We start from the raw sequence: 13,602 nt of genomic DNA, 5'->3' as shown, positions 1-13,602 counted from the left end.
TGTCTCCAATCCAACCTTCCTATGTGGTCTGTTCCCAATATTCTGCACAGGTCCCTGCTTCTGGTGTTGTTGACAGATCTTGTCAGGGGGCATTGTGAGGTGCTACAGGGCATCTCAGAAGATAATCCATGGTTTGCTTCTCCTGACAAACACATTTATCAGTTGCATGATTTCATGAGAAAGTTGCATCTTCTGAGACCCACTCTTAATTTGTTCAGGTTCCTCCATGGGTGCCATTTGTAGTTGGAGCCTATGTTAACTCCTCACTAGAGGTAATTCCTTGCTTGTTCCATTCAACAGCTTTGTCACCTAGTTTCTCCCATTCTTTTTGCCAAAGGTAAGTCTGGCTGATTCTGGTGATGTGATCAATCGTGTGGTAGAGGACAAAAAAACTATTTCTTGATCAGAGATGACAGTGTACTGCTTGATGCCCATATAGTGCGTGGCAGTCGTCTGACTCTTGTACCTGGCGGTTAATGTAGCCTGTTTCTTTTCTCCTGATGTAAGGGGGCTCTATGCCAGATAGTGTGTATAGGAAGGGAACATGGGTGGGTTTTAGACAGGCTGTTATAATTCTGCATGTATCATTTAGGGCAATGTCAATTTGTTTACTGTAACTTGAGCATTCCCAGGTGGTGCAGACATATTCAGCCATAGAGAAACAACATGTTAAAGCAGTAGTGCATAGGGTGGGCGGTTGTGCTCTTTGAACTGGATGTGCAGTTCAGTAAACTGATTTAAACTAAATCAGTTAAATCTGATGCTATATCCATCCAGGTTAATCTTTAAATCAGTTTTGGCCATTTTGAAAGCGGTTTATAAGTGCTGAACTTCTGTGGTGTTACAGATTTGAACCAGTTTCCGATAACTTATACTGGTTTATGTGTAACTTCTGTGCCTGTCCTGTCCCTGTTATGCAACAGTGAGCAAGGCAGGGTGCAGGTGCTATAGCAGCCACTGCTTATTTTTTTGCAACCAGCTCATCAGGTTTTAAGATGATACAAAGCAGATTTTGTGGCCCAGAGAATCTGGCTCAAGACATGTCTTTAAGCAAACGTCTTTGAGGAAGAGAGAAAGGAAAATGATTCTGCATAAGGGATGGGATCTGCTCATAGAAAATTTATTTGTACCCCTTTGTTCTTGAGTTTGTAATATATTTTTCTTTTACTTCCACATGTAGGTCCAAGGTGCAAGTTTTCGGGGTTGGAAAGAAGTGACCTCCCTTTTCAATAAAGATGACGAACAACAATTGCTGGCAGGATGCAAGTCTCCAAAATCTAAAGGGTAAGAAAAATGGAATAGTGGCAAATAACGTAGGAAAAAGAATAAGTTGTAGTTAAACAATGGCTACAGGAACAATGAAGAGGTAGAATGAAAGGTAGAGTAAAAAGAGCCAATTTATTGAAAAATTCTGTTGAAAAATTTACCATACTTAAAGTTATTTATATTTTAAATTTACAGGGAACACAGAACTTGTTTAAGTTTGGAACCGTAAAAGAATATGGGCAGGTTTCCTCTACTAGGTGGAAACAGCAGTTAGGTGTGGACAATCTCCTATAGGTTAGGGAAAAAATTGCAATAACTTTGGCTGGAATAAAGCTGTAGACTATAGGAAGATAATCACAAAAAAATCTTTTTCACTTTGTTGTAATTCAACATTTTTAGATGTAATCAAATTTAGAAATATTTCCTTTTCTCTGCACTCTCTTCTCTCTTGAGTCTGTTGATCACCAGGTGGTTAGTCCTTATAGCTAAATCACAGCAAGACGAAAGGGTTTTTTGTGGTCTGCTCACAGCACACAGCTGATTTTACATGCAATTTGCAGAGGTCCTGTCACTCAGTGCTGATGGTGGAGAAGCCCCGGGGCAGGAGGAATGAGGGGGCAGCAGCTATCTTGATGGCTGGCTGCCCTTCTTGTGGCCCAGCTCCTTGGTGCTGATCGGTGTAGAGGCCCTGGGGCAGAGGGTACGAGTGACAAGGGGTAGCCATCTTATCTGCTGCCCTTTGTGCTTCGTCATCAGTTGGTGTCGTCCCCTCCCGGCAGTGAGGACTACTGGCTTCCACTGGGGAGCCAGCATTTTATTTTTATTAAGGCTTTTTTGCTGCTGTTGGTTTTGCGGTTTCTGTGAAACCATGAATTAAGTAGGTCCTTCTTAAGTAGCTACATCTTGCAGCTGACTAGTTGCCAGAATTGCTAAGATGATGCAACCTGGGGAAATGAGCCAATATATCTGAAATTATATCCTTGAATGGAATAAGTTCTGGCAGGCGGGTGCTGTGGCTGGGTTACTTGCCTCTGTGCAGCTTTTACCTGCTTAACTATACTGATCAGAGGTAGGGGGAAGAAAAATTATACTCCTGACAAACACAGTTGTGCCAGGAAAACATGATTGTAGGCCATACCTGACTCAAAGAAATACAGTTTGTTCTTAAAAAAAAATCAGTGTAGCTCCTTTTAAAAGTGTTAACTGTTTTATGTTAAAGTAACTAAAAGAGATTTGTGGTTTTAATAGGTAAAATAAAGATTACTTAAGTATTACAATTCAGTTATTTTTTTTAATTGGGAACTTTTTAACATCGTTTTTAATAGTTTGTTTTTAACAAATCCGTGCTTCATAGGCGTCAAGCTTAAATTTTTTTCTTTTTAAAAGTAACCTTCAATATCTGCATTAATTGCAATAAGAACTTCTCACTGTGTGCTAATAGTGGGCAATGAATATGTTCATTTTGCTTCATCCTCCTAACTCGCTTACACTTATATCATTACTAGTACTCAGTCTTTTATGTCTTATTACTTGCTTCTATACAAGCCCCCTTTGCATAAATACTTGGCATTTTGAAGGCTTTATTTGCACTGGAAACATTACATTTATTAAATCATAAACATTAAATTATTTCAGTTTTCACAAATGTATTTCTTTGGGAAAGAAATATGGTTAGCATATGTTGCAGAAGGCTTTTTAAATAACATAGATAATAGGGGTGTGTGAAATGGGCCATATTTGATTCAGATTCAGTCTGAATTGGGGACAGTGATTTGATTTGTTGATTTGGATCAGTTTCCCCAATTAGGATTCAGACAGATCTGAAGATTTGATGATGATTCGGAGAATCAGCGATTCGGCCATAGACACAGCTTTAAATGTATTTTCTACATTCCTCCAGGTACCTGGTATGTCTTGCGACTGCTGCGATGGTGGGGCAGATGAAGTGCTGGAGGTTTCCTGCATGCTCGGCAGCGATCCTGGAAATAGACCAGAAGTACTTCTGGGTCTACTGCGAAGCATGCAAGGGGGGCCCCTTGTAGCCCCCCCCCCCCAGCTTGGTATTCGGCCATGGGGGGGACCCTGGGTTCCTCCCCAGACCTAGGAAGCATCAATCGCTGAGCCAGGGGGAGGGTGTCCTCCACGTGCTCACTAGTGGACCTGGAAGTGCTTTGGGTCAGCTTTTGGGTCTGCTGCCGAGTGTGCTGGGGACCCCCCATGCTGCTGTGGGACACTCGATCCACCCCAGCATCTCAGCATTCCTGAACCGCCTGGTACCTTGAGGTATGTAAACATTTAAAGCTGTGCCTAAGTCTGAATCGTCAAACCTTTCCGAATCTCTCTGAATCAATTTGGAGGGTTCTGATTTGATTTCGAGAGATTGAAGGGTCTCCTGATTCAATTTGGATTCAGAGATTTGGCCACTGAATTGGGCCGAATCTCCACCTAATCAAATCAACAACTGAAGCTTCACACAGCCCTAATACATAAATATGTGTTATTATAACACACAGAATATCTTGTTGCCCTTCCTTTAAGCAAAGATTATAACTTGGAAATATATTGATTACATTCATACTTAATAAATGGCCATCAAACTCTTTCCAAACTTAATAAAATGAAATTGTTGGACAAGTAACCTCAAGCAGCTGAACTTACTACACTGTTTCTGATCTAAAGTGGAAGAAATTACATTAGGATTAAGTGTGTTCCTTAAATATTGATACTTCAACAAAATTACAGAATCTGGATGAAAAGAATCAACATAGAAGAACCACCAAGATGGTATGTCTGTTTTTAAAAACACAAGCTAGAGTTTAGTGCAATTGCAGACCTTGCTAGGCTTTACTTTCAAAGAGCTAGCAGAGCTAGTCAGTGGTATCATCTCTAAGTCAGCATTACTATTCCAGGTAACTAAAAGTATCAGACTGTGGCCCAGAATACTGTAAATGTTAAGTGGCTTTGTTTTGTTCTTTTTCTAGAATGTTTTTTTGGAAACTCAGGAAAATTCTTCTATTTTTTTTCTCTTTTTCCTATATCTGATTTTATTATATCTAACAGTCAACCAGAAGAGCTTTTACTGTAATTTGTATTTAAAAAAAAAAAAGAGGGGGAGCACCCTTCCTGAATTTATAACTTTTTTTAGAGCCTACGTTCTGCAAGCTACGCAAGAATCCACTCGCATGGAGCACCTTCAGAACCTGACTGACTTCTTCAAATCTCAGCAGAGAAAGGGGGATCAGTTTGTTCTAAGCAAATGGCAGACCCGTTTTGTAGGCCTTAATCTCTTGCTCAGGATATAAAATCATGCCTATACCTTTTCATATGAAAAGTATGTCAAAATAATCTTATTTTTAGTATCAATTTAAATGTTTTCCTTTAACAAGGGAAGGGAAGAGGGGCTTTTCGATAAAGTTACCCTTGAACATTTCATACTTAGAATGAAGAGCATTGCTAATCTGTTTTAGTAGCTGAAGAGGTGAAAATATGATAGAGAAGGGAAGTGCTGTATGAAGATGATAAATAATTTAACCTAATGATGCACTTGAGGACTTGCTAAATAGTTATAGCGATATTTTGTGGTAGCTTTCTATAACCAGGAGACCTTAAAAGTGGCAAATTAACAAGGAAAGGATTTGTTATAAAAGCTATTTAATTTTGGAAGATAGTTTACTGTAGTAGTCAATCTTTTATTTCTTTTTGGTTGATTTGGCGGAACCAGGTTGCAAACATTTATTTCTTGGTATCTTGAATATAGAGAGAAGTTATCAGTGTTTTAATAGTATCACATATCTATTTTTCTTTAGAACTAATCTAAAATTAAAAGAAGATGTGAAGTCAGAAAAGAAATCTGGATTTTGGGACAGTTTGGTGATAAAACAGAACATCCAGTCCAGAAAACCAGATGAAATTGAAGGCTGGGACCCACCTCAGATCACTTCTGGAGAACCTGTCAGTGATGCAGCAAATACTTTAAGTGACTATACATCCTGGTCAGGCTGGGAAGATGAGACAAAAGGCTCCACAAAATATACAAACCTGGCTAGCTCAGGAAATAGTTCCAGGTGGAGTATCAAATCAGCTGGAAAGCTGGTTAGTATTAGACGACAAAGCAAAGGTAACCTTACTGATAACTGGGAAGAACTAGAATGACATTTATAAGATGAAATAATAAATAAGAGTAGAAAGTTTCCATGATTTACATGTATATTTAAACCAAAATCAAATTTGCTCTATATTGCACCTTTATACAATACCTTGTTTTATTCAGATTGTTACAAATTTTTGCTCACCTCTTAGTGAACTTTCTTATTACATTGTTGGATAGTTGCATTTTCCACACTGAAAAGAGTAGAGAATCTATTTTGTGCCTATATTTCACATTCAGACTCTGCAGTACGTTGGGTTGTTAGTTTACCAAAAAAATAATTCCTTCATGAATGTATACACTGGTTGTAAATTTGACTGCCTTATGTAGGAACTTCCACTAGCCTAAGATCCTGAGTTTTCTGATACTTGAGGATCACGTTAAGAAGGTTTTATTTTTGATGCTGTCCCTTTAAATAGCAGTGCTGATCTGCAGCTTGCCACAAAATGCTTACAGTTGGTATACTTTTTTAGATTTCTAGTGTGAGCGTATGCTTCAGCTTGTGGACTCCAAGATGCTCGATCATTACAATGCTCTACTGTAAAGTACATGACATGGGAGGATATCACATTCATGTAAAACCTCTTCTTCCATTACCAGAACTTCACAGTTGAATCAAAATGAGTCTTCCAAAGTTTATGCTGAATGTTGTTTAACATATATAAAAGGATTCGGTTTTAAAAAGAAAAGAAGAATGCCATGTTAAAGTATAAGTAATTATTAAATATCAGGAAAGCAGAGGTTACAGTTGAATCCAGGTAAAGAGGAATCCAGTGCTCAGAATCCTTATACTTCATTTTGTTGTATTACTTCTCATGGAGGAGCAATTGTTGCTGTTTCTGTTCAAGCGTGTCCGTTTCTACTTCAGTTTAATCCTGATCCTATGTTCATTGTTTTTGTAAAGCACAGATTTGATGGTTGCTTTTGATATTTTCAGGATAACAGAAATTGCAAATATGTGCATGTCCACACTTCTGAAACCTGTTTATTACAGGAGTACCTGATTAGCTATTGATTCGTATTTTTAGTAAAAAGGAATCAGATGTTAAACTTTACACAAGATATTTGTGATGGTATGTAAAATGCTAGAAATGCCTCTTCTTGGCATACTGTTATTGGAAACGAGCAATGTGCCCAATATCGGATATAAAACTATTTTCCATTATATTTATACATAGATGCATGAGTATGGTATTAATGCCAGTGCAGGGGATGGGGAGCCCACTGTTTCATGTGGTACTGACATGGGGATTCTTTTTTGATCTCAGCTGTGCAACGGGAATGACAGAGCCAGAAGCTGGCTTACTGTCTCTGCTGCTGGTCTTCTGTGCTGATCCTTAAATTTATGCCAGACAGCATAAAACGATCAAATGACAGTTTTAAACAAAATCAAAACCTTTAAGAAATTAAAATGCATTGTTAATATGCAACAGGTATCTTGTATAAGTATTTTCATACAAAGGCTTTCCCAAGGAGAAGGGAGGGATGCACATTTACTTTTATTTTTGTCCCTCCACTACCATGTTACTCCTTTTTCACCCTTCCATCCATACATTACGTATGCATATGTCCTTTTGGTTTACACTTTCTAAATGGATATTCCTTTTAAATTTCCTATCTGAACGTGCCTGTGGGGAAACAGTGGGGTGAAGCATGTCTCTCTCCTTTTTTTTTTTTTAATTGGACTATTATGATATGCTGTTTTTCAGATTATATAAAGGAATATCAGTGCTTAGCTGCTGCAGAACAGGGTCTTGTAGCTTGCAAGTGCATCAATTAAAAATATATAAGTAGAGAAGAGAGGATTGGAGGTCTGTTATGTTCAGGGATCCTGGTTTTCTCTGATTTAAAAAAATCCTCAATTTCTGGTTTAAAAAAAAGTCACCCCAAATCCATATTTTTCCATGATTTTAAAATGAAATGCCACTAATATCTATCATCTATATCTATACTTACCTGTATATTAGTGGTGTTTCATTTTAATCGTGGAATAATGTGGTTTTGGGTTTACTTTTTTAACCAAAAATTGGGGATTTTTTTTTAATTGGAGAAAACCAGCATCCCTGTTACATTGCACTAGTTAGCCTGGTTAGGAACAAAAGATAAATTTGCCTTTGTATGTAACAGGTTTGTACAGACTTTTATGTTTTGGGTGTGATTATAGAAAATGCTTGATACTTTCAGGTAAGGAATGCTGTAATTTTACAGTTTAGGAAGTGTCTTTATAGAGCAGGAGCAGAAGTGTGGCATGTTAACAGTTGGTACTGACCTAAAGGGATGGAAGCGAATCTGCTAGAAACCCTGGAAGTTTACTGAGGATGTTTATTTTCCGTTTTGTGGAAGCCCTATTTATACTGTGACCAGTAAAAGTTTTGCCTTGCACATAATACTGTCAAGTGCCTGTATCTCACCTTCATGTATTTGTGATACACAGCTTAATTGAGAGTAGTTTTTCAGTTTTTGTGTTTAAATTTCCAATGAAGGATATAGTCACAAAGCTGAAAATCTAATGAACAAAGATTACACCTACATGGGAACATGAGATATGTAAACTTAGTCTGACTCTTCTTAGCTATAACAGTTGTTTTAAATTATTTCCTCAGAAATAATTGTTTAATATTAAGGACACAAATATTAAATTTAATATAATTTATTGTTATGCTTGATTAAATATTTCTTTGCTTTGAGAACTCACTCATGTGAGTTTGTCTTTTGTGGTGTTCATAAACTTTGTTAAATATCCAAAGGTTGGTTGGTTGGTTGAGTGGTTTTTTTTTTTTTTTTGGTTTTTTTTCCTTTTTGAAGTGTTTAACAGTACTGTACATTCATGGGCTTATGCTCCACATAACTCCATGTGTGGAACAGAGGTAGAATATGTCTCTTAATGTTTATTTTGAAATCAGATTTCAATTGATATGAACTGGTTTAGAAGAAGATGGCATTAAGATATTGCACAAAATGAATAGACTATTATTTCTATTGCTTTCTCATGGCCAATTTGCATGATTGTTGGCTTGGACTTAATGGAATTAAAATACTTTATGTGGCTGTAACTGGTCACTTATTGCTAAGTAAAAGTCTTTTCTGGATTTTTTTATTTATTAGCATCACTTGCAAAAATAGTATTTTCACTATGAATAAAGAATTAGTTTGAACTGAAATGCCTTATCTGCTTATTTTGTTCCATAATCACCCGTATATATCTGCCCTTTTTTCTTTTTTCTTTCTTTTTTTTGGCACGTGTATTCAGTTTTTTTTGCTCTGTGGAACTAAGGGTATGGACAGATGTATGTGCCATATGGAGTATTGAGAAAATGACAGAAATGGTCCCAAAATAACCTGAAAGGAATGAGTACTATTTAGAACATAGTGCTTCCTGTTACATGTGCACATATGATGAAGGGAGGCTTAGTTCTCCAGTATCCAGCTGTGCTCTGCACTCTTTTCACTGCCCTTTCCCTTCAGTGGGGTAGACTGTCAGCTCTCCCACACTACCTTTGTGCCAAAATTGGAAGCCCAGAGGCCCCTTCCATTGTGTTTCTCCCAGTTCTGGCAGATAGTAGTCTGCAAGAGTGGAGGCAGCACATAAGGATGCAGTCACTGACAATTAGCTGCATTTCCTCATGGAGGGGATGGAGCCAGGAGAGACAGCAGCTTCTGTTGCGTCACCTGGCTGGAGAGCATGCTGCTGCATGGAGCTGTGGCAGTTTAAAGCACTCCAGCCAGGAGGCTTTACACCTGTTTGTCGCTGAAGCGCTCCATCTTTGAAGTGCTACACTTAGAAATGTGTCAAATGTTACATCTGTCCTTACCTTAAGATGCTTGAGTTGTAGAATTCACCAAGGAAGTAGCAGATGTGTCTGGAAAAATGTAATTCATATGGTACACTTTTGAGTTGTCCTAGAAGTAGTAAATATAATAGCTTTAAAGCAACACTTGTTGCTGTTGTGTGGGAATACTCAACAGATTTGATAGGACCATGGGTGGATTCAGGATTTGGTAAAGGGGGTTTGCACGTGCTGCAAGGCTGGCTGCACCCCCACTCCCAAACTCCCCTCCTTTCCCCTCCTGCCTGCAGGCAGATCATTGCACACAAGCAGCAGCTGGGGATGCTTACATCCTGAAATAAGGTAAGAACCCCTGCCCCCGACCCTGCTCTCAGTATCACCTCCCTTCCCATGCGTGCTCAGTGGCATGTCTGCTTCCCTTGCTGCTGCTTTCCCAAGCTGCCTCAAAGGCAGGGAGAGCTCTAGAGCCATTCCTGTCCTATATCAGCTGGACTGCATGAGGACCTGGGCTTGGCTGGGGACAGCAGTGTTAGTGGGCATTATTCCTGGGCAGGAAGGAGGAATTCATCTGCTGCTGCCAGTGCTGATGTCCCTACATGTGTCTGGCTCCCTGTGCAGACTGGCTGGATGGGACAGGAGTGCCTCTGGAGCTTTTGCTGTCCCTAGGGCAGCCACAGGCAATAGGGACAGTGGCAGTGGCAGGTGGGCGTGGAAGAAATGGAAGGGGAGCGGGGAGGACGTGCTGCTGAATGCACAGGGAGAAGGGGGTAGACTTCTCACCTGATATGGGGACTTAAAAAAAATCTACTACTACAGACCATGGCATGGTCTGAAAGGAGTACAACTGTACCACTGCATCACCTCTGGACAGGACCACACATTCTAATTAATTGGTGTACACCCTTTTATTAATTCCTTACTCATTGTGAAAACAAGAAATAGTTCCCTATTGCCTTCTAAAGATTTCATTGCATCTTAAAACAATGGGTTATTAATTTATAAGGGCAGGCATCTAAAGCTGCTTATTTCTCTTGGGCTTTTTGGGAAGGGTGGGGCATAATTCTTTTTTGTGTGTGGGTTTTTTTTTGTTTTTTGTTTTTTTGTAGAAAATATGAAACACATTTTCAGGAAAATATCTGGTTTCAACAAAACTTCTGGGGTGTGCGAGGTGTGAGAGTATTCAGAACAGCCAAATAAGGTATTTGGCTGAGATTTGGGAGACTGACCTCTTAGTCTCTTGCTTGTATAGGGTAAAATATGGTCTTGAAATAGATTTTTCTATATTCTTGGCTTCGCCATTGGGCTATTTGGGCATGTATTTCATCTCAGTATTTGGAAGGGTGGGTTGGATCCTAATGCAGAATGGGAAAGTTTCCAAAATTGTCAAAAGTTTTCATGGGATCAGAGAAACCACTGTTTCCTAAAGCTCTAGTACTTTTTATAAAGAAGGCCTGCATATATTATAAACACTTTTATACACGGTTTCTTGGACACAACTAAGTAGGATGTTGACTTAACAAGTATTAAGGAAAAAAAATCAGAGCAACTGAGAAAAGGAAATTTTAACAAAAGAGGTATGCTTACTTATTAATGTTAGCATATAAATTCTTCCTGTTAAGTAGTTCTTTTAAGATTGGAATCCTTTGTCACGCAATGCAGGATAATCAGTGAATGGGTAAAGAGCACACAGTTAAGAAATAAAGTGTATTGAACTTGCTATATGCACTTTTCTAGTTCAGATTTTTGTTTTAAAATAGGATAATGAAGAATGTGGATAAAATTAGGAAATTGGACTAAAGTACAGTACTATCCCTGTTATCTGACCTTCTACAAGCTGGAATACTCTGTTAACCGGAATTTCTGCCTGGACGCAGAGGGAGGAGCGGGAAAAACTCACAAACGGCACCTGCCACTGCCGCCACCCACTGCCTGTGCTGCTGCTGCTCCGCATGCAGCCGCCTCCTCCACCAGCGTTATCTGCCTCGGATGACCAGAATTTTTACATAAACTGGCACCTGGCATCTCCCACTCCCGCTGCATAACAGGAATTTTACTCTACTACTTCAATCACATGTAAAAGTGTAGAAATAGGAGAATGGCTTGTTGTAGCAGATTTACAAAAACTTACCCATCTTGAATGCACGCCTGGTAGTTGCATTGTCAGGGTTTGACATGGAAAATTTGTAGGAAATTGTGGGTAACTTGGCTGTGAACTCAGGGGACAGGACTCGATGGCCTGAGAGGCTCTTATTAATTCAATGCTCTCATGAAAGAGGTGCTTTACATTATGTGGGATTACAGTATTTGGAAAGCAAGTTCTCCTAATCTATTTTAAGTGTTCATTAAGAGCTACTATTTTTGCCTTCCTTTTACCAATTTAAGTGACTTTTAACCCCTTTAATTTTTGTATTGCTGGAAGTCATTAAGAAGGGTAAAAACTCTGTACTGTAACTTGAATATGGACCTTTTGTAAGAATAGAAGGGAAAAATTCAAGGTTTTATATTCTGAAAATAGGTTTTCTCTGCTGTTCAAAATTGCCGTGTGATTGTTTTTTGTTTTTGTTTTTTTTTCTCTCCCAGGTGTGGTCTGCTCAGTTAATAACCCATGTATTGAAGTGCTTTTGAAACTGCCCACTCTGAAGACCAGTAAATATTTAGTGGTTGTTTGGCAAAATAGTCTCAATTCTGAAATAGAGTCATTCTCTTAAAGTAATGCAGAATAATATTCTTATCATCACTTACCTCTGCATCCTTGAAAATGCCAAATGCCACTGTTAAAACTGCATGTTTGGTCTTTGAGCAGTTTTCCAGCTGTCCGTGTGTAATCTTGGGCAATGGAAACTATACAAATAATACCTTCTGCTACTAAGGATGGAGGACACTGTGAAGTATATCTTTCATGAAAAATGTATATGATTTACAAAGAAAAAATGGGTCTGAGTTCACCTGAGGACTGTACTTTGTATGAAGTTTGTTGCACTACTTAAAAAGCTTTGCTTATTTAAAATATTTTTCTTTTTATATGTAAAATTGTTTATTAATTGTTCTTTACTTTGTTGTTTTGATTAATTGTGCTTGTGCCTACCAGCAACTATCATAGCACTTTTGCCATGTATAATAAGTCTTCATCTCTGAAATGAAGATGGCATAATGAGAGCCTTAAAACAACAGATTTAAATTCAGCTTAACCCCTATAAACTTGTTTACCTTGTAGACACTTGGAGAATAATTTGGCACTCTAGAACACAATGGAAAACATAGGAAAACAAATCAAGCATCACTTCCTATGAGGAAGTAAACTATTGTTTGATAGGACAGGCACTCCATTTCCCAAAACTACAAAAAGTGCTATGAAACTTGCACTGAAGATTTAGTAGGGGTTCTTTTCTGCAAAAGAATTAGTTTTTGCACAAAGCTGAAATACTAAAATATAAGAAATGTATAGACTATATAAATAAAAAAGTGTTAGCATTTCTAGTAAGTTAGATTTAACTGAAATGTGCATATATTTTCACTTCTTTATGGCCCCCAATTCCTCTGATGGATTTGGACTAAGATTTGGCCTTAAATAGTCCTTACCAGTGCTATGGCCATCAGAATATATTTTGTTGCTGTATTTTGAGAACCAATCCCAACAATGATCCATTTGGGGAAAGAGAAGAGGGAGAATGTTGGATAAAGGAACAGTCACCTATTTGCTTTAAACCCCCCCCCCCCCAAAAACAAATAGCCCCATCCTTTCTGAGCTGAATCAAAGCCGTAGATCGAGTGGCCTGACTTGGCAGTTGAATTCTTAAACTGGATACAAAGCTGGAGCATATGAGCTCGTAACTTCGCTGTATTTGTTGGAGCTGCCTAGAGAAGAAACAGTTTTTGTAAGACAAGTGAAGGAGCAGATGTTCTGGCATAAGGATAGAAGGAAAGTATGGGAAGAGTAAAGAATCCAAAGCAATAGAGACTGTATATTGGAGGACACTATTTTTGTGTATTATTGATATGTCATTTTGACTTTTAAATAGTAATTTGCCTTTTATTTTTAAGGTATTTTAAACATAGGTCTAACAGCCTCAGAATCAGAGATTCAGAGAAATACAGAGGTGGAAGAAGGGGCTCATTTCTAGAAAAACTGAATTCTTTCAACCTTTTATCATAGGTTCTATATTCTAACCCTGCTTATTTTTGTTGCCTTTCTCTAGAGACTCTTCAGTTTTCTTTGCATCTTACCAAATTCAAATGATTTATATTAAAAAAACCCATTCTTTTTGAATGGTATTTCTGTCCAAAGTGCTTCAACCTCCCAATCTTTATCATCTACAGATTTTATAAGTGTATTCTGTATTTCATTATCCATAGCATTCATGAAAATTTTAAGTTGAACTAGATCCAGGACAAACCTCTGTA

The 13,602-nt window shown here is 38.2% G+C and overlaps 1 protein-coding gene across 1 annotated transcript in view; it reads left to right on the top strand.

Annotated features, from left to right (window-relative positions):
* The window catches only part of TDRP (testis development related protein), a 48,389-nt gene extending 42,269 nt beyond the window's left edge, over positions 1-6,120 (top strand). The window contains exons 3-4 of the mRNA XM_019537478.1: positions 1,181-1,284; positions 5,073-6,120. Of these exons, the coding sequence (XP_019393023.1) occupies positions 1,181-1,284; positions 5,073-5,418 (450 nt within the window). The 3' untranslated portion in view covers positions 5,419-6,120. The remainder of the gene's footprint in view (positions 1-1,180; positions 1,285-5,072) is intronic.
* Positions 6,121-13,602: the final 7,482 nt, after the last annotated feature.

The sequence above is a fragment of the Crocodylus porosus genome, unplaced genomic scaffold (genome assembly GCF_001723895.1).
Source record: "Crocodylus porosus isolate Cpor-Errol unplaced genomic scaffold, CroPor_comp1, whole genome shotgun sequence".
NCBI classification, from domain to species: domain Eukaryota; kingdom Metazoa; phylum Chordata; order Crocodylia; family Crocodylidae; genus Crocodylus; species Crocodylus porosus.
This window is presented reverse-complemented; position numbering and strand designations above follow the sequence as displayed.